A 27,764-nucleotide genomic window follows, 5' to 3' on the forward strand; every position below is an offset into this window, starting at 1 on the left:
TGGCAATGGCCCAAACTCATATACCCACAATTCTGTCTGGGACAATGAAGTGTGTAGTCGGAGGGGGGAAAACACAGCGTTTTAAAGCATACCTTCCACGATAGCTCCCAGCTACTTCACAAGGATCCTACTTCCCCACTTGCAACTCACTAGTCAGTTTCTGGTAATCAACCCTTCATCAATGGCGAAAACGAGCACTTAAAGGCACCGTGTTTAGCAATCTGGCATGCCTCATCTCACCGAAAGCTGAGGGTTTAATTCACTTGCCGAAAGCCAATCGGAACCACCAAACTGTACAAGTCCGAGAAGCAGCATCTGTGCTGTATTTTATGTGAGCGGTGTCCCCAGCACCACATGAGAGGGGGCTGTGCGCCTAAGTGCTCCGGGCCTCCAGCTGATGAGCAGTGGAGTTAGAGCTCAAAATCTGCCAGGTCTGATGAGAAAGAACACACTCACAGATTTAAAGCTACAATGCCTCCCATCTTGAAACTGAAGGATGAACAATTAATCATACAATAAAACAGACGTTTCTTGTTACAAATAACCCAGTAATCAGTCTCGTTGGTGAAGAAAGAGAGGGAGGGAGGAAGAGCCAGAATAGTTACTAGCTACTAAAGAGACAAGCAGGAAGAAACAGAAAAGGAAACCCTACTGAAGAATGTGCCTCTGATAAATTGCACATCTGTAGGGGCACAGAGAGATCCAGAGGTACAGAGGAGTTGGGGTGCTTTGGGTTTTCCCACCCCCACCCCCGCTGTCCCTTACAATACCACTATGATAGTTTTATAAAGAACAACCAGCCAGCATTTGGATTAAAATGACACACCCAGAGCAGGAAAAACTATAAATTATGCATCAGATTCTGCATCCACCTGCCCCTACTTGTAACTTTGAAAGACTCCATTTATTTCAAAATTAGAAAACTGATCTCAAATTAAAAATCTCATTAAAATAGATGGCTTCGAAAGGTTTAGAATCTAAGGGTACCTAGGTGGCTCAGTCGGTTAAGCGACCGACTCTTGATTTGGGTTCAGATCATAGTCACAACACGGTTCATGGGTTCCAGCCCCAGATCTGTCAGCGCAGAGCCTTGCTTGGGATTCTCTCTCTCCCTCTCTGTGCCCCTTCCCTGCTCACATTCTCCCTCTCAAAATAAATAAATAAGATTTTCTAAAAAAGAGAAATATTTAGAATCTATTCTAATAAGTGTGTATTTTCTTAACACGAAGAGTATTACAAAAAAAAAAAAAACAAACAAACAAAGGATGAGCACCTCAACAGAAAAATGGGCAATGACAAGTCACTAATGGTTACCCAACAGCCACTCCCCCTCACCCCTGGTTCTTGCTGTCAGAGACCATCTCCCTTTACAAGGCCTTGAAAGGAAAAGGGTTTTGCTTTCCTGGACTCACCCATACCTTTGACAGGAGTACATGACCAGTCACAGCCACAGAATCTGAGGAAAATTCTGCTGAGGGCTTCCAGGTAGATTTTTTGTTCTAAATAAAAGAGCGGTGCATGAACAGACAGACTTCGTCTTCACTGGCTGTGGCCATGGGACTACTGGATGTGTGAACTCTGGCTCCCCTCTTCCTCTCACATCCACATCTAACTCCTCAACAGACCCTTTCAGCTCTACCTTCAAAACATGCAGAATCACTTTTCTGTCTCCTATCGTTTTCCAAATCATCTCTCACCCGGCTGCTGCAGTGCTCTCGTGACGGCCATGCCTGCTTCAACCTTTATCCCCTTCATTCTCTTCGCGACACAGCAGCCAGCATGAACCTCCTAGAGTCACAGATAAGGTCAGTCCTCTGCCCCAAACCCCCAAAGGTATCTTATCTCAGGCAGAATAAAAGCCAAACAGATCTCACAATGGTCTACGAGGCCCCGTACCATCTGACTCACTCCTTCCCTCTCCCTCTGTGGCTCGGTTCCTCCTCTGGCTCTCCTCCCCCTTCCTGGACCGTGCCAGCACCCTCCTGCCTCAGGGCCTGTGCACTCACTACTCCCTCTGACGTGCTTTTCCCCCACACACCTGCCCTTGCACTCTGACCATCTGAGATGAGCACACACGCCTCACTGAAGCCCTCCCTGCTCAGTCCATTTAAAGTAACCCAACTCAGCCTAGCCCACTTATTACTTGAGTTACTTTTATTACTTCGTTTATTACTCCATTATTCTCCTGAACGCTTACCATCTTGTAACACACTATTCATTTTACCTACTTGTTTATCCCCTCCTTTGCCCCCACCAAAAGGTAAGCCCCCTGAGGGCCACAAACATGGTCTGTTTTGCTCGCTGCTATACTTCCCATACTTTTTCATTAGGTGTTTTAAGTCCAGTACAGCTAACATACAGTGTTATGTTAGTTTCAAGGGTACAACATAGTGATTCAACAATTCAATACATCGCTCAGTGTTCATCATGATAAGTATACTTCCTTATATACTTACTTACTTTAGATAAGTAAAGATATACTTACTTTAGATTACTGCCTGGTACACTATAGATGCTAAATAATTATTTAAATGAATTACTCCAGCAGCCATCAAAACAAGCTGAAGATTAAAAAACAGGAAAATGGAGGGGTACTGGGGTGGCTCTGTGGGTTAGGCATCTGACTCTTGATTTTGGCTCAGGTCAGGATCTCACGGTTCATGAGATGGACCCCAGTGTCAGGTTTTTTTTTTTTTTTTTTTCTTCAATATGAAATTCATTGTCAAATTGGTTTCCATACAACACCCAGTGCTCATCCCAACAGGTGCCCTCCTCAACACCTATCACCCACCCTCCCCTCCCTCCCACCCCCCCCCCCAATCAACCCTCAGTTTATTCTCAGTTTTTAAGAGTCTCCTATGTTTTGGCTCCCTCCCTCCCTTTTTTTTTTTTTCCTTCCCCTCCCCCATGGTCTTCTGTTAAGTTCTCAGGATGCACATAAGAGTGAAAACATACGGTATCTGTCTTTCTCTGTATGACTTATTTCACTTAGCATAACACCAGTGTCAGGTTCTGCACGGACAGCACGGAGCCTGCTTGGGATTCAACCTACCCCGCCCCGGCCCCCCCACCCTCCCCTGCTCACACTGTCTCTCAAAAAAATAAATAAGCTTAAAAAAATAATAAAACAACAGGAAAAGGGAAAGCATCTGGGTCCTTGATAATTTCCTGAGCTACTTAATTACATTTGGACTCGTGGTCCTGAAAGGTAAAATTTTATTCATTGTTTAAGTCATTTTAAATTAAGATTTTTGTTGGGGCGCCTGGGTGGCTCAGTCGGTTGAGCATCCGACTTCAGCTCAGGTCACGATCTCACGGTTCCTGAGTTCGAGCCCCGCGTCGGGCTCTGGGCTGATGGCTCAGAGCCTGGAGCCTGCTTCCGATTCTGTGTCTCCCTCTCTCTCTGCCCCTCCCCCCATTCATGCTCTGTCTCTCTCTGTCTCAAAAATAAATAAACATTTAAAAAAAAAAAAAACATTAAAAAAAAAAAAAAGATTTTTGTTATCTGAAGCCAAAAGGTACTGATACAGAATACAGGTGGACAGTTGGAAAAGAAGAAATGCTAGTGGCAATATATACTCAATTTAATTCAATCGCAAGACATACACATTTAAATAGCCACAAAGTAATGTCATGTAGCAAAAACATAAAAGCTTGATACATACATATCCCACTCGACATGACTCATTAAAACACTAGTGAGGTTTAGGACTTTTAAAATTGTATACATAGGGGTGCCTGGGTGGCTCAGCTGGTTAAACATCTGACTTCGGGTCAGGTCATGATCTCACAGTTCCTGAGTTTGAGCCCTGCGTCAGGCTCTGTGCTGTGCTGACAGCTCAGAGCCTGGATCCTGCTTTGGATTCTGTGTCTCCCTCTCTCTGCCCCTCCCTCGCTTGTTCTCTCCCGTTCGTTCTCTCTCTCTCCCTCCCTCCCTCTCAAAAATAAACAAACATCAAAAAATATATTTAAAGTTGATGAGACTGAGCTACAAAAAGATCAATGATCAGCCACACTCAAGCAGCTACTAAGTTAGAAGTGTAGAGTCTGAACCCAGGCAGTTCTGTCTACCAAAATCCAACACTCTGCAAACATCATCAGCCAGTGAGCAGAGCTCTCACCCACACTGAATGCGGTCTGCAACACACTTACTCCACCGGTGCCTTTCCTTCTGGCCACTTATTTTACATTTGGGTTCTGACTCATAAGAACTGTCAAAAGATATCCAAGCGAGAGTGCCAAACTTACCAGAAAGACATCCTCTGGCGGAAAAAGATCAAACGAAAAGACAATTTTCAGTTTTCTCAACTGAAAAAAAAATGGAGATAATAATAGTATTTACTTTATAGACTGTTGCGAGGATTAAATAAATTAACACAGCTCACGCGAAGCACTTCAGAAAGTGCCTGGCACACATTAAACGAGCAACAGTCTTTACTGTCGATCATCGCCACAACGATGACGAAGGGCTTCCTAAAGCTGGAAGGGCGAGGAGACTACGGCTAGAAGCGTGTTAGGGGCTTCAGGGACCACCGAAAGAGACAGGACAAGTGCTGGTTTTCATTCTTGGAACAGAGTGCTGAACTGACATAGTAAAGAAACAATTCTACTAGAACTCTCTCTTCTACTTTCGGAAACGTATGCCCTGCTCTGCATATGCGGTTGGAGAAAACGCCTGCTCTGTCGTGGGACTGTAAGTCAATACCTCATTTTTGGAGTGCATTTGGTCAGTATCTACTTGAAACATGCACTTTTTTTTTTTTTTTTTTTTTTGAGAGGGAGGTAGGGAGGGGGAGAACTGCAAGCATGCACGCCCGTGCACCCACTGGGGAGAGTCAGAGGGAAAAGGAGAGAGAATCACAAGCAGGATCCAAGCTCAGCACAGAGCCCCACGTGGGGATCGAGCTCAGCACCGTGGGATCATGACCTGAGCTGAAATGAAGTCAGATGCTTAATCAACTGAGCCACCCAGGCGCCCCAAAACATATGCACTCGTCGATCAGAGAACTTTACCTCTAGGAATTTATCTTCTAGATTATACCCACAAGTATAAATATACAAGGATGTCCACTACGAGTACAAAGATAGCAGTAAAACTAGAGATCAACAAAATGACCCTCAATAAAGGAATGGCTAAATAAATTAGGGTACCTCCAATCTAGTTTAAAACCTGTTTCTCCACAAGGCTCTCTAATGACATGACAATACTGTCTGCCCAAGCTGCCGAAGCCAAAAACCTAGAAGACAACTTAAATTCTTTTTCTCACTCTCTCTCATCAAATCCTTTAGCAGATCTTATCCAAGTAGCTTTCAAAACACACAAAAAAACCTAATCACTCTTCTCCTCGACCACCAGCAGACTCTAAGCCCTTCCTGCCAAGATTACTCCAACAGCCTTAATGGTCCCCCCCACCCCCCATTTAAAATCCTCCCGAAGCTTCCACTGCACTGAGAACAAAAACCCTGCTCCTCACCGCGGCATGCAGGGCACTGTACGACCAGACCCCTGCTTACCTATCAGACGTGATCTCCTCTAAGTTCACTTCTCACTGTCCCATAACATCAGCCTTTTACTTCAGGAGGCAAGAGGGTCCCTTGAGTATGAACACTCATCCTCGTCTAAGAGCCTTCACAATGAACCCTATTCTTCCTAAATTTTCGCCCAACTGCCTCTGCATCGTTTGGGTCTATTTCAGTGTCCTTACTGCAGGGAGACCTTCCTGACTACCCCCGGCAACACACCTCATGTTCTCCCAGCAACATCAGCAGATACTGTCAATACCATTACTATAATGTATTCTCTTTATAGCATTTTCCACGGTCTGAAGTTCATGACAAGGAATGCATTTATTTTGTATCTCTCACCATTGAATTTTGTCCATGAAGGCCAGGGCTTGGTCTCTCTTGTTTACTACTGAATCCCCAGAATCTAGAATATGCCTTGCAATAAAGCAAGCACTTGATTCATAATGGCTGATGAATGTTATGCAGCCTTTGAAGCGAGCGAGCGAGCGAGAGAGAGAGATGTGTACATGCTAAAACAGAAAAATGTCCAAAACTACACTGTCCGGTGACCAAAGCAAATCACAAAGCAATACACGCCAAATGATCCAACTGTGTAAAACTGAACATGAGCACATTATGGACAAAGAGAAACACATTTGCACAGAAGTCAAGGAGGACACAAAAGAGACTTACCAGTAATTATCTCTGAAATATGGGGCTGAAGAAGAGGGGAAGGGGGCCTTTCACTTAAGTCATGCTCTCCCCAGCTGAGTATTTTTACCAGCGTGTATCACATGCGTGAGTTTTTTGTGACACCTTTCCTAATCCTCCAAATGTTGTAAAAAGCCCACACACAGTGGGTACTCTCTTTCCTAAAGAGCCTCGCATGCAACTTCAAGCTCCTAGAATACTTCTACAACCTAGCACATTCTGAAACACTGTATAAGTAAGTATCTGAATACCTGTTAGTTTTTGGTCTAGTCCAGTTTAAGAGCTAAAGAAAAAGTCTCTGGTTCAAACAGCAGATCAACTATACACACTCATCTCCCTTTCATACAAGATTATTTAAACAGCCGTTGAAAACACGTCGAGAAAAAGAAATATTGCTTAAAAAAAGGAGATGTCTTTTCTAAAGAAAAGAAATCATGGGCTGGGGAGAAGTGACTAGTGATCTAGTATGGGAGGGTAAAACAGTGGACTCCTAAATGTCAGAACACAAAAGCAGAATTACCAGCTTCACCCTGAAGTAAAGCCTGTCATTAATTAATGACGACAAGGTCTCATAGCAAGCTCTTGCACTAACTCTTAAATCGCAGTGATACCAGGAATCGGCAGCTATTTGAGAAAAAGCCTACAATATAAATGAGATCAAGATAAAAACAAAAGTCACCCTAGGAGCGCCTGGGTGGCTCAGGCACTTAAGCATCCAAGTCGTCCAAGTCTTGCTTTTGGCTCAGGTCCAGATCTCACAGTTCATGGGATCAAGCCCCTAGTCGGGCTCTGTGCTGACAGGGCTGAGCCTGCTATGGATTCCCTCTCCCTGTCTCTGCCCCTCCCCTGCTTGTGTGTGTTCTCTCTCTCTGTCTCTCTCTCTCAAGATAAACAAACATTTAAAAACAAAAGAATTCTTGGGCACCTGAGTGGCTCAATCAGTTGAGTATCTGACTTGGGCTCAGGTCATGATCTCACAGTTGGTGGGTTCAGGCCCCACAATGGGCTCTGTGCTGGCAGCTCAGAGCCTGGAGCCTGTTTCAGATTCTGTGTCTCCGTCTCTCTCTGCCCCTCCCCTGCTCATGCTATGTCTCTCTCTCTGTCTCAAATATAAGTAAATGTTAAAAAAAAATAAAAAAAGAATTCCCCCTTTAAAAAAAACAAAAATTAAAAATAAAAACATTTCAAAGAGATCCAAGAAGATTATGAACCCATAAAATGAGAAAAGAATGGCTGGTATTGGGGTACAGGGAGAGAGAATTCCTGAAGATTTAAGATATGACTGCCAAACTAAAATTGAAGTCTAAGAACAGAGGAAATACCCACAAGGACAGAACAAAGAGACAACAGGATGGGGGAAGGGGAAGGAGCTAATTCAGGAAGTCCAACAACCAACTAAAAGGAGTTATAGAAAGAAAATAAAGGTATCCAAATTGGTAAGGAAGAAGTAAAACTTTCACTATTTGCACACAGCATGATACTATATACACATATCCCTAAAGATCCGAGCAAAAAACTACTAGAACTGATAAATGGATTCAGTAAAGTCACAGGATACAAAGTCAACATACAGGAATCTGTTGCATTTCTATACTCTAATAATCAGCAGAAAGCGAAATTATAAAAAGAATCCCATTACAATTGCACCAAAAATAATAAAATAGCTAGGAATAAACTTGACCAAGAAGGCAAAAGACCTGTACACCAAAAACTGTAGAACACTAATGAAAGAAATTAAAGATGACACAAATGGAAAGATACTCTATGCTGGCTGACAGACTGGAAGAACAAATACTGTTAAAATGTCCATACCACCCAAAGCAAACTATAGGGTTAATGCAATAAATCCCTATCAAATTAACAATAGCAGTTTTCACAGAACTGGAACAAATAATCCTAAAATTCATATGGAACCACAAAAGACCCCAAAGAGCCGAAACAATACTGAAAAAGAACAAGACTGGGGATATCATAATCTCAGACTTCAAGATACACTACAAAGCTGTAGTAATCAAAACAGTATGGTACTGGCACAAAAACAGACACAGTGATCAACAGAACAGAATAGAAAATCCAGAAGTAAACCCACAACTATATGGTCAATCAATGCATGTAAGGAGGCAAGAATATACAATGGAAAACAGTCTCCTCAACAAATGCTATTGGGAAAACTGGACAGCTACATGCAAAAGAATGAAACTGGACCACTTTCTTATACCATATACAGAAATAAACTCAAAATGGATGAGACCTAAATGTGAGACCTAAAACCATAAAATTCCTAGAAGATAACTTAGGCAATAATTTATTTGATACTAGCCATAGAAAAATTTTCTAGACATGTCTCCTGAAGCAAGGGAAACCAAAGCAAAAGAAACAATTGGGACTACACCAAAATATGAAGTGTTTGCACAGTGAAAAAGCCATTAATAAAACAAAAAGACAACCCCCAAAATGGGAGAAGGTATTCACAAATGATATATTTGATAAAGGGTTAATGTCCAAAATATATAAAGAACTTACACAACTCAAGACCAAAATAAACACAAATAGATCCAATTTAACAATGGGCAGAAGATACGAATAGATATTTTTCCAAAGAAGACATACAGATGGCCGACAGACACATGAAAAGATACTCAACATCACTCATCATCAGAGAACTGCAAATCAAAACCACAAAGACGTATCACTCCACAACTGTCAGAATGTCTAAAATCAAAACCAGAAAAGTCAACAAATGTTGAGGAACCCTCAAGCACTGTTGGTGGGCATGGAATGCAAACTGGTGCAGCCACTGGGGAAAACAGTACAGAGGTTCCTCAAAAAAATTAAAAATGAAATTACCATATGATTCCATAATTCCATTATTGGATATTTACCCAAAGAAAACAAAAAAACACTAATTTGAAATGATATATGCTCAACGTTTATTGCAGCATTACTGACAATTAGCCATGATATGAAAACAACCCCAGTGTCCACCCATCAAAAAACAGATAAGATGTGGCACATAAACACAAGAGAACATTAGTCCATTAAAAAAAAAAAAAATGAACTCTTGCCATTTGCAACATGGATGGATCTACAGGATATTATGCTAAGTGAAATAAACCAGAGAAAGACAAATACCATACAATTTCACTCATATGTGCAATTTAAGAAACGAAACAAAGAAGAAAGAGACAAACAAACAACAACAACAACAACAAAAGCACACTCTTAAATATTGAGAACAAACCCCTAGAGTGGAAGCATGTGAGAGGCACAGGTGAAATAGGGGATTAAAAGCACACTTATCATGATGAGCACTGAGTAATGTACATAACTGTTGAATTATTACACAGAACACCTGAAACTAACATAACACTGCACACTAATTATACCTGAATTAAAAAATAAATAAAATTTAAAAGAAGTTACAGAAGGAAAATGAAGAGATAATTAAAGTAATAAGAGTATTTCCAAGAACTACAAAACATTAGTCGTTATAGTTTAATAATAATGGAAAAAAACACATGTAGACATCTTTTACAGATTTCAACTTATTTTTTAAAGATTTTATTTATTTTTTTATCCTTTTTTAATTTTTTTTTTTGTTGTTGTTTATTCACTTTTGAAAGACAGAGAGCCACAGAGCACAAGCAGGGCTGGGGCGGAGAGGGAGGGGGACACAGAATCTGAAGCAGGCTCCAGGCTCTGAGCTGTCGGCACAGAGCCCAATGTGGGGCTCGAACTCACAAACCACGAGATCATGACCTGAGCCTAAGTCAGATGCTCAACCAACTGAGCCACCCAGGTACCCCTAAAGATTTTATTTTTAAGTTATCACTACATCCAACATGGGGGTCAAACTCACAACCCCAAGACCAAGAGCTGCACATTCCACTAGCTGAGCCAGCCAGGTATCCCTGAGCAATTTCAATTTAGAAAGGACAAACAGAGCTCTAAGGAGTTTCCATGGAGAATGACAAAACACATTACTCAGAAAGGAACAAGAATCACAATGTATCAGACTTCTCCTCAGCAGCAACAATGGATACTAGAATATCTCTGAGCAATGTCTTCAAAAGCTCTGAGAGGAAATAGTTTGCAACTTATTTTGGCTTGAATAAAATAATACCACTCAACTATAAGGGTTAATAAAGAGTTTTTCAGATATGCCAGGATTAAAAAAAAAATTATCTCCTACACATTCTTTCCTAGAAATTTCCTAGAAATTTATGTGATGGATTCACTGCATTAAAACAAGGAAGTCACTTAAGAAAGAATAAAGGTCCAGTTAACACTGAGCAACATGCAACATGTCTAGATGACGTCTAGTCCAAAATGAAGAAAGAGGACTAGGAAAACCTTTCCTCAGGGAGAAAAGTACTCTCATCTATAAAATAAGAGTGATTAAAAATAAACAGCTGGTAAAGCTGAAAACATGGCAGAAAAAATAGTGACAGATTAAGAAAAAAGGCCAGAATCAACTCAAAAACCAAGAAACAATACAAAAAAATGTATATCATATTCTTGCCTCTACTAGGAATGATATTTAAATCATCACAATTAGACACTATTCATTGATTTTCAACTATTAAAAACAAATCATAGGCAAAGTATAAAGGAATACAGAATATAGATGTTCTCAACCTTGACAATGCCAAAGTAGAAATCACAGATACAGGGGCTTAAAGGGGGAGAAAAAGGTGAAAAGTGACAGTAGTAATAGCCTCAATTTTACTACTTGGGAAAGTAGGATGGTCAACCCATCTTAACACGAAGAAAAGTCTATTATATCACATACATTGCAAAGATAAGAGTATGTATTGAGGAAGTAGATGCAAAGGAGCCAAATCTGTATTCATCAAAGAAGAAATCAATCTGAAATTGATATATCATAAAATAAGCTTCTCAGACACAATAATACCACACAAAGAAACAATTTAAAATTTTCCTTTGGGGAGTGGCACAAGGGTTTTTGACCTTTATTATAAGCATTCTAGTCTGACTTCTTCCCTTTTTTTTTTTTTTTTTTTAGTACTTATCAAATTTTTTTTAGAGAGTGGGAGAGAGAGAGAATGAGAGGGAGACACAGAATCCCAAGCAGGCTGTGTGCTGTCGCACAGAGCCAGCTGCCGGGCTCGAACTCATGAACCATGAGATCACAACCCAAGCTGAAACTAAGAGGTGAACATTTAACCAAGTGAGCCACCCAGGCCCTCCTGACTTCTTTCAACTATACACTTATATTACTTTGTAAAAAAATTTTAATGGATGTAAGAAAAAGTCTCAAAGAATACTGATCTTCTCATGAAAAACACAATGAGTAACACATCCTGCCTAAATTTTTCCTCATAATATATAAAACTTCCTTTTTTCCCTAATACTCCTAGGTGCCAGGTTAAATAATTTCTGAGCCTTTAAAACTATCTTTAGGGTCGCCTGGGTGGCTCAGTCAGTTAAGCATCCAACTTTGGCTCAGGTCATGATCTCATGGTTCATGGGTTCAAGCCCTGCGTCAGGCTCTGTGCTGACAGCTCAGAGCCTGGAGCCTGCTTTGGATTCTGTGTCTCCCTCTCTCTCTCTCTGCCCCTCCCTCGCTCGCACTCTATCTCTCTCTCTCAAAACTAAAAACATTTTTTTTTAAATAAAAAAAAATCTTTATAGGTATTAATAGGTAAACAAGTCAAGCTCCAGGATGTACATATTACTATCATCAAAATTATTGGACCATCACTCCATATCTAAGTAAAATGTAACTTAAATTTAATTCACAGTACTTTAAACCAAGCCAAAATCTTCCATATACGCAGTTTCTCAATTTTAGTATTTATTTTACCAAAAATACAGAAATGTGCCTTTAACACCTTTTTTCTAGATTGCTTTAGATTTTATTGCTGTTAGCAGCACACACAAGAGCATTTCAAATTCACCAGACCTAAATTTACTTCAGTTTTCATTGCCTTTTCCTACGTGCCCTTCATAAGAAATATTTTAAGTACTACAAAATTTATCTCATTTAAGTTTTCTGATCTGTCAGAGACCTGAAACGGAAAAGACATTTCTTAATGTTTATATATGTAACTCAAGATACAAAAGGGAACAACTTATTTATTACTATTCAAAACAGATAATTTATTTAAAACAAAAAATGTTGGTGCAAAACGATAAAATAATAGATTGGTAGCAGGACCAAATACAGAGGTAAGACCAAATTCTAGGAGAAACATGCCCAGTTTTAACCTATAAAGGGAGATTCAAGTGATATCAAAAATGGCAATAGGAAAACCTTAAAGATTTAAAGATTAAAAAAGGTGTTTTTTTTTCCTGTTTATGTAGGTGGTGGCTTCTTTCTATAGGGAGAAGGCAGCTGAAAGGGAGGCCTGCAGCATTACGGTTTACAGCGTTTTGTTGCAAGAAACACAACTTTTTCCTCGATAGAAAGCATCTAAAAACTAACTGGGAATTACTCCTCCAAATACAAATTACACTGTGTGGAAGCCTCACATAATGACCACATCTTCTTTAACATTGTAGTGTGTCAGCACCACAAGTTAAACACCACGAATTTGTGCAGCTGTTCTCAGGAAAAACAGGTTTGGGTCCACTTCTCCATTAGGAGCCAAATGGCCACAGTGGCCCACAAGATGCACATGTCACATTTCAGTCAAGTCACAGACCCATTTTTCCATTATCCAAGCAATGTAAGGCTAAGAAACATTAACAAATAATTTACCAAACTCCTCCCAACCCAAAATATAAGAAGCTATCGCATATTTTGACATCTTAAGGAAATTACATTTTTCTTGTCATTAAAATGAATCAAAGGAAAAAATGGTTCAGTGCTCTTCACTAAGGCATTAGGCAGCTTACAAAGAAGACATTATATCACGTTGGCCTTTTATTTTACACTTTTCATAGGTCTAAATGTTAAAAACGTGCATAAAAAAACTCTGCAACAAGAATAATGATTTTTTAACAAGGATGACACCTTACATTAGAAGCAGTAACTGTTTATTCTAAAGTATACAACATCAAAAAGTTAAAATTCAAATTTATCTTGTTAGAATACAGTGTTTCCAAATCAACTGTCCTTACAGAAAATAAAACACTTATTTCATTATTATTTAACCTTTAGAAAAATGGCCAAGCAGGACTTCCCGCCCTTGGTTTAAAAAAAAAAAAAAAAAAAAAAGATTTCTATTTGTAAATTAGAAACTGCTCCTTCAATATATAATAAAAATTATTCTAGAAGTAGTTTATCCCACTTAACATATACTACAAGGTTCTGTAAGAAAAAACATAACTAATGCCACCTGAGATTAAATGTTAAATACATTAAATGCTATATTTAAATATGAAGTATCTTAGAATAAGTAAGGTAATGTAAGTAATAGGTAATATGAGTTTAGTTATGAACATAATGAAGTTAACCCTTTACTATCACAGTTTTACTGAAAAAAAAAAAGAGAGTATGTATTTAATTCATCAAACCGGTTTTCTCCCAGCCTAAAACAAGTTCCCTAAAACACTTTAGCTACGTAATAGTTTGGCTCTCTTTAAAATTTCTTGTAATTAAATTCTAGCAGAGTACCAAAAGAGAGATGTTAATATGCTAGTTACAAAAGTAAGGATTTTACTACTTCTTTTTTTTTTTTTTTCCTTTTCTAACTGGGAATTAAACACACATGAAGAAATACATTGAAAATCCTCAAACTAGGAATGAAATACTTGAGTCAAAATGTTTTCTCACAGCATTTTCAAATTATATAAATATCTCAAAATGTGTTAAATTCATATTACCATTTAAAAATGTTAGAGCTTTGTCTAGTCTTATGTACACACACACACAATTTATACAGAATTGGAATCAAAAGGCTTAATTATTCTAGAGTAACTAACAAACCGACTTAAGAAACTAAGTGAACAATCTTCAGAACCAAGAAGGCAAAGCTATTGCTATTACTCTTCTATCAACTAGAATATAGAACTTTTATGTCTTGTGTGTTGTGTCCTGATTTACAAACCTAAACTGGATTCCGCGACGAAAATATTCATCTCAATGTCCAGTGCCATCACATTTAATGCTTTGATACAGTTACACACAAAACAGAATTACACCACTTCTTTTAGCTTTTGTCTTTGTTTATTTTCACGCGTAAGAAGCCAAGCCAAGCCCTCCTCCGGAATCAGAGGCAAAACTACGATCCTCTCCGAAAAGAAACGAAAAGTTTCCACCCTTAGGGCATTGGGGGTTCTGGCCCTTTTTGCTGTCATTTTACATTTCTGTCCCTCCACCGTCTTCCGAAAGCTGCTGCCAGGCCCGGATCACCGATCAGCCAGCCATATTACCCTGCCAGGTCCAATGCCACTCGATAGGAACCCTAGGAGCGGCCCCATCCCCCTCCGACAGCTCGACCCAGCAGGCAGGCCCCGCGGCCCCCATCGGGGCCGCGCCGACCGACCCCGCCACAGCGCGTTCAGGACGCAACAATCGAGCGTCACACTCTTTCCTGCAACTTGTCCTGCGGCTCTGAGACCTGCGGCCACACACACCCACCACCACACACGGGCACAGACCCACGCTCCGAGCCGAGCCCAGCCGAGCCGAGCCTACGGGAGAGAGGAGGGGAAGGAGGTGGAGGAAACAGCGCGAGCGGAGAAAGTAGATCCGTGCGTAGCAGGCGCCGCAAAAAGGTGGGATGGATTTCTCCAAGGCCCAGATCGGGAACCTGGCTACAGACGCCCAACAGAAAGCCCTCCAAGTTAACTCTCTGCTCGCCGTTTACAGGAACTCTCCCCTGGGCCGCTTGATTTCAAGCAAACCGAGTCCATTTTATTACTTTGCATTATTTAATGAATTTTGTGGGGAGGAAGAATATAAAACAAAGGGAAACAAACACGTCTCGTGTCATCTTGCGTCAAAACGGTTAAGACCTTATATTAACCCTATCGGTAAGTCTCCAAATCCTTTCTCCTCTAGCATCTCTAGAATGAGGTCAAAACGGAAATATTAACCACCTAAAATGGTCTTCAGTGTCTACCAAAAATTTCCCACCCAGGTCTCACTCTCAACTCACAGCCTTTTTTTCCCCATTTAACAAAGGAATTTTTGCTAAGACAATTCTACTTAAGACGGTGCAACCATTTTTGCCAAATTTTTTCCTCTTTTTATTTATAGATGTTTATCTTTTTTTTTTAAATATATGTGTGGCTTTTTTTTTTTTTTTTAAACCACCCTTTCCAAACCTCAAAACAAGCATCTGTAATTACGGACAATTACCCTCCTGCTTGATAAACAAACGATTCCACTTTTCCTTCTCAAACTTTCGAATCCTCTATGAAGCCGGCCAAGTGTTTACGAGTCCTGGCACCGAACAAATAAAAAGAAACATTATGTAACTGTAGTCCACTTCGGTTGTTCTAATAAACTAATAAACTAGCTTCAATGATGATTTAACAGTAGTCTTGGTTACCAAAAAACCCTTATTTTCAAATAAACAAATATTATAAACACTGTCAATGGGAGTGAGGGGTTAGCAGGGTGAATGGCAGCCAAGTATGTGACTTTGTTTCCACACAGGCCAGGCCAACAAATTTATTTTTTCAGGTCTAGTATCCTGTAAAATCTTACCAACTCAGATTATAGATCATCATCTTTCATATACTATTCTCCAAGTCTAAAATGTTACCTAATTCTGCTAAAATTCAGAATAAAATTGACAGAGTAAAGATTTAAACCATAACCAAGAAAACAGCCCTTCTACAAAGATGCTGACTTCATGACCAATACTTGTGTGCAGACAGACAGACTGCAGAGAAACACAAGTTTTTTGGTCAGAAGCAAACAACTGAAAAATATGTCTATTCTTTTATTATAACAAAGTCCAACAATGTCATTCCAATAAATCATCTATAATGAACTGTGAAATTATTTTAAATGCTTTTAGAAGACACAATGCAAAACAGTTTCTAGTTTTTATTTCCACTGTAACAAAATAGGTTTCAAACATGAATAGAATTCTACCCATTTCAATTCTAAGATTTTTATTCTTTTTTGAATGTTTTTTTTTTATTTTTGAGAGAACTATGTGAGGGCAGGGGAGGGGCAGGGGGGTGGGGGGTAGGCAGGATCCCAAGTGGGCTCCGTGCTGACAGCAGTGAGCCCAACATGGGATTTGAACTCACGAATCAGGAGATCATGTCCCAAGCCCAAGTCAGATGCTTCACCTACTGCATCACCTAGGCTCCCCTCCAAGATTTTTATTCTAATTAAATTTATAAAAGTCTTTTAGAAAATGTATGGACACACAAAACTTTGTCAAAAGTCAAAACTACTAAAAAAAAAAGTCAAAACTACTAAGATTTGACAAAAATAACTATATTTGGAGAAATCATGTCTATTATCATCAATTAACAGACTTCCTTCACTTAATCGTTTTGGTTTTGAAGCAAAAACAAAGATGCTACAGGATGGCTTATTCTATGTAATGGAATCTTGCCAGCAGCAGAAAGACTAATCAAGTACCATTGGCTTTAATTAACTTACCACTCCCCCTCATCCCCCTCATGGTTCTCTTCACTTCCCCACAACTTCCCCTACAATCCTAACTATCACCTACAAAAGCAAGCTACAGAAAACAGAAGCACAGTGCAGTCAGGTACTTCATAGAAGCAGGGAGCTGCTCCTCGGTAGCTGCCAATATAAATATTAAGGGAGCAGGGTGCTTGGGTGGCTCAGTCGGCTGAGCATCAGACTCTCAATTTCAGCTCAGGTCGTGATCTCACAGTTCTTGAGACTGAGCCCCGGGTAGGGTTCTATGCTTACAGCGCAGGGCCTGCTTTGGATTCTCTCTACCCCCCTCCCTGGCTTGCACATGTGCTCGTCTCTCTCAATAAATAAATAAACATTTTTTTAAATATTAAGGAAGAAAAGCAGTAAAAGTTAAATGAAGATATGAAAGGTGTGATGGTAAAGAAATAGAACCACTTTGAATTTATGTAACATGTTTATCTGTGACTCTCAAAATCTTCAACCATTTTTCCTTAACACTATGAAATAAGTTAACTCCTCGATATTTAAAAAAAAAAAAGATAAAAGAGAAGGTTCATTACTAGTCTTAGGTTATTTAAAAAAAGGAAAAAAAAAAAGGAACAATACCATGATTAAAACTTGAAGGAGTTTCTCCTCCCAGAAATACTGTACCCTACTAACTGAAAATGGGATTGAACAAAAAGTTCGCTAAATGAAATGCTTTAGGGACGCCTGGTTGGGGTGGCTCTATCGGTAAAACATCCAACTTCCACTCAGGTCATGATCTCACAGTTCATGGGTTCGAGCCCCACATTGGGCTCTGTGCTGACATCTAGGAGCCTGGAGCCTGCTTCAGATTCTGTGTCTCCTTCTCTCTCTGCCCTTCCCCCGCTCAAGCTCTCTCTCTCTCAAAAATAAACATTAAAAAAAAAGTGTTTTGACTTTCCAAAAAGTCTAAAATCCTAATAGCGTTCTTATTCTAATCTATAATTATTTTTCTTAATTCTCTTCTTTTAAGAACTGAATAAAACTGAATAACTTACACAAAAGATAATTTTCTACATAGCGAAAGGAGGCAAACTACTTACATCAAATGTCTTAAAATGTTATATCAAGAGCTTAAATTAATAAGAAAATATTAAGAATGCCCCTCCTCCAATAAACTATGGACAAAAGATGAGTGAGCGATTCACAAGAAATATTAGTAAATTTCAAGAATTTTCAATATCCTACTATTCAACTAAGTAAAAAATTAAAGCTGAAGTACAGATTTTCAATTACTAAACTAAGAAGATAAAGGTTTTAATATACTATACATGACAAAGGTTCAGTAAAACTGGTCCTAACACACATTACTGGTGACATTAAAATCTGATACAGCCCCTTTGGGGAGCATTTAAAATTTTTAATAAAAATAGTTCCTATTTAGTAGGAACTTCACTGAGTAATAGGCACTGTTCTAAAGGTGCTCTCCTCAATTCCCTCAATAACCTGAGACAGGGATTTTATCATCATCCCCATTTTTTTTTTTTTTTAACATTTATTTATTTTTGAGAGACAGAGAGAGAGCACAAGTGGAGGAGGGGCAGAAAGAGAGAGAGCCAGAATCCTAAGCAGGCTCCAGGCTCTGTGCTGTCAGCACAGAGCCAGATGTGGGGCTTGAACCCATGAACTGTGACATCATGACCTGAGCCCAAGTCGGATGCTTAACCAACTGAGCCACCCAGGCGCCCCTCACCATCCCCATTTTATAGGTGAGTAACAAATACAGAGAGATTAAATAGTTCATACAAAGTCCCACAAATAGAAAGTAACAGAGTCAGAATTTGACTCATCTCCATGGATCAAGATTCATAAGCTGCTTCTTATGCCCCTTCCTGGGGCACCTACGTGGCTCAAGTCAGTTAAGAATCTGACTGTTGATTTTGGCTCAAGTCCATGATCTCACAGTTCGTGAGACTGGGCCCCACACTGGGCTCTATGCGGACAGTTTGGAGCCTGCTTGGGATTCTCTCTTTCCCTCTCTGCCCCTCCCCTGTTTGTGTGCTGTCTCTCTCTCTCTCTCAAAATAAAATAAACTTAAAAAAAAAATTAAGCTAGTGATCCTGCCTATGGAAATCTGTCCTATAAAAATAATCCAAAAATATGAAAAGGACTTTATCTACAAAAATGTCTGCCAAAGCACTTTATAATAATAAAAAATAATAATAATAATATTAGGTAGAGAAATACAGGTGACTGAGGGGTGTTTACATCAGTTGACTCAACGGAAAATTAAGCAGCTTTCACAAATGTTATGAAGACTGACAACATGGAAATATTCTTTCACATGCTAAGGCAGAAAGCAGGTTACAAAAATTCTGTATATACCATCATTAATACAATGAAAACAAAATATGCACATGAAAAAAGTCAGAGACAAAGCAGATCAAAATAATATTGCTTTTGTTAGAGTGGCACGAAATTGGGTGAACTTTTATTTCTTTTTCTCCATGTTCCACATTTTCTGTAACAAAAATATATCTTTATACTGGAAATACCTGAAATAACAGATTTCTAGGATTAGAAATCCACAGGTTCTATGATGATAGAAGAAATTCAGACTCAAACTGAAAAAGACAACAGCATTTTAATATGTTTTAGTAAACAAAGATAACATAGTTATATTTCAAATATTTTAGAAAAGAATTATAATCTCAATCATGGTAATTATTTTTTTAATATTTATTTTTGAGAGACACACAGAGCATGAGCGGAGGAGGGGCAGAGAGAGAGAGGGAGACACAGAATCCAAAGTAGGCTCCAGGCTCTAGGCTCCGAGCTGTCAGCACAGAGCCCAACGTGGGGCTCGAACTCATGAACTGGGAGATCATGACCTGAGCCGAAGTCAGACACTTAACTAAATGAGCCACCCAGGCGCCCCTCAATCATGGTAATTTTTAACTAAACAAATTCTGTTTTAGCCAAAGTTTAAATTAATGCCAACCTTTCACTATTATCCCAAAGACCCTGAAAGAAAAAGCCTACATTTGACAGCAGCCTCTTAATAACACAGGTAGGTTAAAAGTTACCATGAACTGGATAAGGATTCAAAAATACTAGGACTGGGGGGCAGGAGGGGGGTGCCTGGGTGGCTCAGTCGCTTGAGCGTCTGGCTTCAGCTCAGCTCATGATCTCACAGTTCGGGAGTTTGACCCCCACACTAGGCTCTCTGCTGTCAACATGGAGCCTGCTTCCGATCCTCCTCCCCCTCTCTCTGCCCCCCCCCCACTCGTGCTCTCTCAAAAATAAACAAACATTAAAAATTTTTTTAAAAAAGACTTGGACTTGGAAATATAATAAGATCTTCTAAAGAGAGATCTGGTATAGAATTCTGGTGATAAAGCCAATCTAAAAATAATTTTTAAAATTTGAAATGATCACTAAGTTCTTTACGCAGCATCATTTCCAATGGCAGCCCTGGCAAATATCAATAATCTCAGGACACCTGTCACCAGTGCTATGCCACTGCAGCGCTCCCACGGTCCAGCTACTTTGCACAGAACAGTTCCTCCCTGCCCCAGGGAGAATAAACCAAAAGATAAAGGAGCTCAACAAGAAGGGTTAGTTGGAGGAGGAAATCGTCACTAAAGAGGACAGTAAGTGGGCTGTATAGCAAAGACAAAGGAAAAATAAAAGCAGAGAAGTTAGGCCAGCAATAGAAAGGGAAAATAATTCCTGATTTAATTAGTTACTTTAAGAGAGAAAAAAAATCTATATTTTGGTGTATTCCCAACCTTCATCACCCTTACAAAAACCAAATCCAACAAAAACGTAAACATAAGGATATCAACAACTTTGCACTCTGTTTCCTGGGGACACAATGCTGAAAGTCACAGTCTGATCCATCACCTCCTTCAGCTGCGTCCTGGCTTACCTGCAAAACTCTTGAGGCTCAGAATAGCCATGGTCAGTCTCGATACTGCAACACAGGGTTTGTCACAAACACTTCCTTATTCTATCCAAAAAACTGAGGTCTGTGAAACTTTACTCGACAACAAATTACAACAGTTACGGTTATCCCTGGAACAAACTCACTTCCACTCACTTGCATTTCAACATGCTTTCGTGGGTAGAATCACAATACACACTCTGAAACGCACATGACCCATCCATCAAATCTGTTAATACTCATGCATTAATTAATACTCACTTTAACATCACCTGTCAAGTGATCTCATAATAAGGAAAAAAGCACTGATGCTGTGTTTACTTCCTAAACTGTTCCCTTCAAGGACTCAATTTTGAGGAGATAAAAACCTCCATCTCCTTCTGCATCCAAGAAACTTTCCTTCAGAAGGTCCTCTATTTTTAAGAAAAAGCTGTCTGTCTGTCTGTCTGTTTGTTTAAGTGGGCTCCACACCCAACATGGGGCTCAAACTCAGGACCCTGAGATCAAGAGTCGCACACTCTACCATCTGAGCCAGCCAGGCGCCCCAGAAGACAGTTTTTTATTTGGGGGCCTAACAACCTCTACAAGGCTTTTGGATAAGCTTCAGAGGGCCACTAAAACCTTCCCTTAAATTGTACAAAATTTGCATATCTATATTCGTGTATGCTTTCTTCGGAGGAACGTGAGGGTATATCCAAAGGGATCTGTAACCCCAAAAAAGATTAAAAACCACCCAACACTTAACTGACCCCACACTATGATCATCTGATTCTGATCAGTTAGGCAGTTTTCCTCTCTTAAGATTCCTGCTTAATTCCTGCCTATTTAATGTTAATAAAATAAATTGAATAAAGCACTTACAGTACATCAGACACCATTCTAAGTGCTTTGCACACATTAATTTATTTGATTTTCACAACAACCCTATGAAGTAGGTGCTATTATTGTCCCACTTAGACAAAGCAACTGAAGCTCACACTCTGTCTCTGTCTCTCAAAAATAAATAAACATTAAAAAATTAAAAAAAAAAAAAAAAAAAACTCCATTGGGGCACCTGGGTGGCTCAATCAGTTGAGCATCCAAGTATTGATTTCAGCTCAGATCATGATCCTGGGGTCCATGGAATCAAGCCCTGCATCAGGCTCCACACTGAGCATGAGGCCTACTTAAGATTCTCTCTCTCTCTCTCTCTCTCTCTCTCTCTCTCTGCCCATCACCCCCAACTTGTGCTCTAAAAGAAAAAATAAAGAAAGTAATTCCATGTACAACAGCATCAAAAATAATCAAATACTTCAAAATAAATTTAACAAAAAAAAAACCCACAAAACCAGCACACTAAAAATACACAGTTTTAAAAATATAAAATATTGCTGAAAGAAATTAAAGACCAAAATGAAGAGATACATGATCTCATGTACCAAAACAGTAAAGTATCCATTCTCTCAAGATTGATCTACAGATTCAACATAATCCCTATCAAAATCCCAGTACGTTTTTTTGTAGAAACTGACAAGCTGACCATAAAATTTATATGAAAATGCAAAACACCTATCACAGGCAAAACAATTTTGGAGAAGAACAAAGTTGGGGGAATTAGACTACCTGATTTCAAAATCTACAATAAAGCTACAGTAATCAAGATAATGTAATATTGGCATAAGGACAGACATACAAATCAATGGAAGAGTCCTGACATAAACCCACACATTTATGATCAAGTGATTTTTCAACAAAGTTGCCAAGACAATTCGATGAGGAAAGAACAGTCTTCAACAAATGGGCTGGAATGACTGTACATCCATATGCAAAATAAACTTAGACCTTACCTCACACCATACACAAAAATTGACTCAACATATCACTGACCTTAATGTGAAACCTAAAACTACAAAAGCTTCTAAAAGTAAACATATCTTTTCAATCTTAGGCTTCACAAAGAGTACTTAGATAGGACACCCAAAGCATAACCTCTTAAGGGGAAAAAACTGATAAACTGGACTTCATCAAAGTTATAACCCTTAGCATTTCAAAAGACATCATGAACAAAAAGAAAATAATAAGCCACAGACTGGAAGAAAATACATGTAAATCATATAATTTATAAAGGAATTGTATAAAAAATATATAAAGAAGGCAAACTATGGGGGCACTTGGGAGCTCAGTCAGTTACGCATCTGACTGTTGATTTTGGTTCAGGTCATGATCTCACAGCCCTGAGATGGGGCCCCACATCGAGCTCAGTGCGGATGATGCAACCTGCTTGGGATTCTCTCTCTCTGCCCCTTCCCTGCACATGCTCTCACGTGCTCTCAAAATAAATAAACTTAAAAAAAAGAAGGCAAACTATGGATATAGTTTAAAAAAAAAAAAAAAAAAAAAGACAGTAGTTACCAGGGGAAGGAAGGGAAGGGATGAATGGGCAGAACAGACGATTTTTATGGCAGTGAAACTATTCTGTATATTATAATGGTAGATACATGTCATTATACATTTGTCAAAACCCACAGAACGTACAACACCAAGAGTGAACCCCAATGTAAACTATGGATTCCAGATGATAATGATGGTAAGGTAGGCTCATCAATTATAATAAAGGTACTACTCCGGATAGAGGATGTTGATAATGGGGTAAGCTATGCATGTGTGGGAGTAAGGATATGGTATATGAGAAATCTCTGTATCTTCCTCTCAATTTTGCTACGAACCTAAGACTGCTCTAAAAAAATAAAGTCTGACATGTATACATACATAAAGAACTCTTACGACTCAAAAATAAGACACACACACCCAAAACTGGAGAAAGATTTAAACTGATACTTCACTTGGGGCGCCTGGGCGGCTCGGTCGGTTAGGCGTCTGACTGGGGCTCAGGTCATGATCTCACAGTCCATGAGTTCCAGCCCCACGTCAGGTTCTGTGCTGACAGCTCAGAGCCCAGAGCCTGTTTCAGATTCTGTGTCTCCCTCTCTCTCTGACCCTCCCCCATTCAAGCTCTGTCTCTCCTCTGTCTCAAAAATAAATAAACGTTGGGACTCCTGGGTGGCTCAGTCCATTAAGCGTCCGACTTCGGCTCAGGTCATGATCTCACAGTCTGTGAGTTTGAGCCCCACATCAGGCTCTGTGCTGACAGCTCGACAGCCTGGAATCTGCTTCAGATTCTGTGTCTCCCTCTCTCTGACCCTCCCCCATTCATGCTCTGTCTTTCTCTGTCTGAAAAATAAATAAATATTTAAAAATACATAAATGTTAAAAAAAAAATTGATACTTCACCAACAGAACTGATAGTTTGCCATACAAATGGCAAATAAGCCTTTGAAAAGATGCTCAACATTATATATCATTAGAGAAATGCAAATGAACACCACAATGAGATACCACTACATACCCACTAGAACAGCTTAAATCAAAAAGGTTTACAATTCCAAGCATTAGCAAGGATATGAACCTTCATACAATGTAAATGAGAATGTAAAATAGTACAGGAACTTTGGAAAAGTCTGGAAGTTTCTTAAAAAAAAAAAAAAGGAAAATAAAAGACAAATATACACTAACCACATAACCAAGCAATTTCTGTTCCTAGGTATCTACCCCAGAGAAATGAAAGCATTTGTCCAAAACCTTTATCCAAATGTTCATAGCATTATTCATAGTAGACAAAATACTGGAAACCATCCAAAAGGCCATCAATTGTGAATTGACAGGCAAAAATGTGGTTTTGGAATACTACTAAAGAAACTACTAATAAATGCAACAGCATGGATGGACCCCAAAGACATCTTTCCAGGCATAGGTCTACATTTGGTTATTAGCTAATGAAACCTAGGATAAGTACCAGTTATTGGCAAAAGGAAAAAAAAAAAAAAAAAGACTCCTGATCTTTAAAGTATAATCTCAAATGTCAAACCTGCCTGTTGGTGCTTCATTTCCTAATCCATAAACTGAAGACACTGGAACTGATGACTGCAAAGTTCTTTCTAGTTCTGAGGCTGGATAATTTGAAATAAAAGTTAGCAAGTATTATTTCTTGATGAAAAAGAGAATGGAAAATCACTTAGGGTTCTCATTGTGGTCCCTGTAACATGACAGATAGGATATGTACTCCCTCCAGACCATCATCTGCCTGCCAAGGATATTTTCTAGCTAAGATACACTGTTTACTCTTCTGTTTAAAATCTTCAATGGCTCCCTACTGCCTACAGTAAAAATTCAAAATTCCCAATTCACTTTCCTTTCCTCATTTTCTCACATACTAAACTGTGGGAGGGGTTCTTGTTATGTTTTATTTGTTTGGTTTCGTGAGTTTTTAAAAAAACTTGATTGAGGTAGAACTGCAAAACTGTAAGATATTTCAAGTGTATATCATCATCTGATATACGTATATATTGTGAAAGGACTGCTGTCATCTAGTTAATTAACACATCCATCAACTCCCATATTTCTCTTCTGTGCGTGTGTGTGTGTGTGTGTGTGTGTGTGTGTGTAAAAACATTCAAGTTCTACTCTCTCAGCAAATTCCAACTATAGAGCACACTGTTATCCACTCTGGTCACCATGTTACATACTGGATCCCCAAACTTCATTCATCTCGTAGCTAAAAGCTGGACTAGAGTTTCGTAAAAATCAGAGACCAGAGCTGGACAGACCTGGATCCAAAACCTGACTCCATCACTTACCAACTGTGTGGTCTTCCTGAAACAGTTCCTTCATCTGTAAACTGCAACTGAGAATTCCGCTGCATGTGACGGTTAGTAGGACCTTCGGGTAAAGTCCTGAAAGCACCTAACCCACAACGGCCACAGACTAGTTGTTCCTCACTCCCTTGTTCTCTTCGGTCAAGTCTGTTTTCATTCTTCAAGACTCAACTCAATATTTTCTTTTCTTCGATTCCCCTGCCTTAAGTTCTTCCTTCTCTAAGCTGCCTGGCACTTTTCACCATCTTCCATTACAGGCTATGTCATTTTCCACGATAGTGTGCGCTGAATCCACAGAAACTGAGGGTGGGACCGTCTTATTCTGGTTTCTTCTCCAGTATATGGTGCACAGTACACGCTCTTTAAAGTTAACAGAAAACAGACAAAGGAACCCTGACTGAAAAAAAAAGCATATGCTGTAAAAACTTCCTTTGGGGAAAGAAACAAACAAACAGATTTCAAGTCACCTATAATCTCACTAATATTACATACCAATTTTAACATTTGCTGCCTTTCCTCCTCTCAGGTGGGTAGAAGAAAGGAAACAAGCATGAAGCACAGTGCAGAAAGAATCAAGAGCCCGAGTCCTATGCCTCCTATAGTATTTCTACCTCTGGAAAATGTTTTGTATTTTTAATAGTATTATTAAACACATCCCCTTAATTGATACACTGTAGTATAGGAGGCTACGGAGGGTCATTTTCAAGTATAGGTAACTAAACAAACTCCAAAGTGACACATGAACTTTGGGTGAAAATATATGTTGCCCTGTGTGGTGTTTATTAGTGCTCTTCCCCAAATATTTCCGGTTCTCCCTCCAGAAATACGATAGGATTTCGTTTCTGGGCCCTCTTGAAGTTAGGTGCTACCATGTGATTTTGTCCAGCCACTGAGACGTATACAGAACTGGCATGTGCCACGTCTTCAAGTCTTTAAGAGCCAGAGCACAACCTACTAGGTTCTCTTTTTCCTGCACTGGCAACAGTGAGAAGACAGAGATGCTGCCTCCCTCAGCCTGGGGGTCCACGTTGTAGAGCAAAGCTTCCAAGCCACCAGGGATGCACACAGAGCGCGAGCGAGAAATCAACTGTTACTGCCTGAGGCATCGAAGACTTGAGGCTGTATGTCACCCCCACATATTCTAGATAGTCTGACAGACACTGTATAAAGAGGTTTAATATTTCTCTACATGATGCCAATGTCCAGATTTGAGAAGGTTCTGCACAAAGTTGGGGCTCAGGCTTATTAGCAGACTTTTTAAATATGGAGTGAATTTTAGAGGCGCCCAGGTGGCTCAGTTGGTTAAGTGTCCGACTTCTGCTCAGGAAGTTCGTGAGTTCGAGCCCCACGTGGGGCTCAGTGCTGAGAGCTCCGAGCCTGGATCCCGCTTTGGATTCTGTGTCTCCCTCCCTCTGTTCCTCCCCCACTCGTACTGTCTTCCTGTCTCTCTCTCTCTCTCTCTCAAAAATAACAAAAGAGTTAAAAAAAAAAGTTTTTAGATAAAAAAATATGGAATGAATTTTAGGTTATTTTTAAGAGGAAAAAAAGACAGTCCAAAGGTTAGCAAAATCAGCGAATATTTTCAACGAAAAGATTTTTAAAGTTAAAGTAACGACACATGAAAAAAAGACTATATAGGAACATAGAAACGACAACACGCTATTACCTCCCCTATTCGCCCAAAATAAATACTTCAACGACTTCCTCACCCTGCTGAGGTCAAAACCTAGGGACGCGGATTCAACAGAACACTGCAAGCAGCCACCGCCAATCAGCGGAGGCTGGCCCTCAATACAAAATCTATCTGCCATCTCAAGCCGTTCAGTAGCATCATTCTCGCACAGGAGAAAACCGAAGCCTCTGGAGACAAACTCATGGCCCACAGCGGTGGAGACTACTGGCTGCTTCTGCAATGTCCGTCCCCTCCCTTAGCAACAACACTCTAAATCTATTCTAGGCAGCAATGCACTCGGCTACAGGACATTCCCAGCCTCCTTTGCAGCCACTTACGGCCACACGACTAGGTGGCATTCGGCACTTCTCAGATCGGTGGTTTAAAGACAGGAATTGCGCCCTGGGTCTACTCTTCCTCCATTCTACCACCACGGACATGGATGTAATGACTAGGCCTCTAGGAGCCACCGTGGAATCTGGGGGCAAAGGACAGATCCTAGAAATGTCTGAGCAGTGAGATAAAAGGAACCAAGTCCCCGATGATTCTGCAGTGCAGAGGGACCCTACCAGCGCCAGCACCTACCCTCCAGACTTGGACGTGAGAGAAATAAACGTTCCTATTTAAGTCACTGCTACTTAGGGGTTTTCTATCACATAAAAACAAACTTAATCCACACCCAGGTATTTTCAAAATACCTTCCTGAAGGGAGGGGCAGAGAGTAGAGGGCGG

At 39.8% G+C, this 27,764-nt stretch overlaps 1 protein-coding gene across 21 annotated transcripts in view; it reads right to left on the reverse strand.

Moving 5' to 3' along the window:
* KMT2C (lysine methyltransferase 2C) overlaps positions 1 to 27,764 on the reverse strand; it is a 279,835-nt gene that overhangs the window by 242,470 nt on the left and 9,601 nt on the right. The window contains exon 1 of one of the 21 annotated variants that reach the window (XM_042975928.1): positions 25,343 to 26,710. The exons of 18 other annotated variants lie outside the window; for them this stretch is intronic. In XM_042975928.1, coding sequence (XP_042831862.1) covers positions 25,343 to 25,407 — 65 coding nt within the window. In that variant the 5' untranslated portion in view covers positions 25,408 to 26,710. Of the gene's footprint in view, positions 1 to 1,697; positions 2,595 to 4,248; positions 4,309 to 25,342; positions 26,711 to 27,764 lie in introns of those variants that run through there. 2 more of the 21 variants (XM_042975949.1, XM_042975963.1) reach the window with 2 other exon arrangements.

The sequence above is a fragment of the Panthera tigris genome, chromosome A2, assembly GCF_018350195.1.
Source record: "Panthera tigris isolate Pti1 chromosome A2, P.tigris_Pti1_mat1.1, whole genome shotgun sequence".
NCBI classification, from domain to species: domain Eukaryota; kingdom Metazoa; phylum Chordata; class Mammalia; order Carnivora; family Felidae; genus Panthera; species Panthera tigris.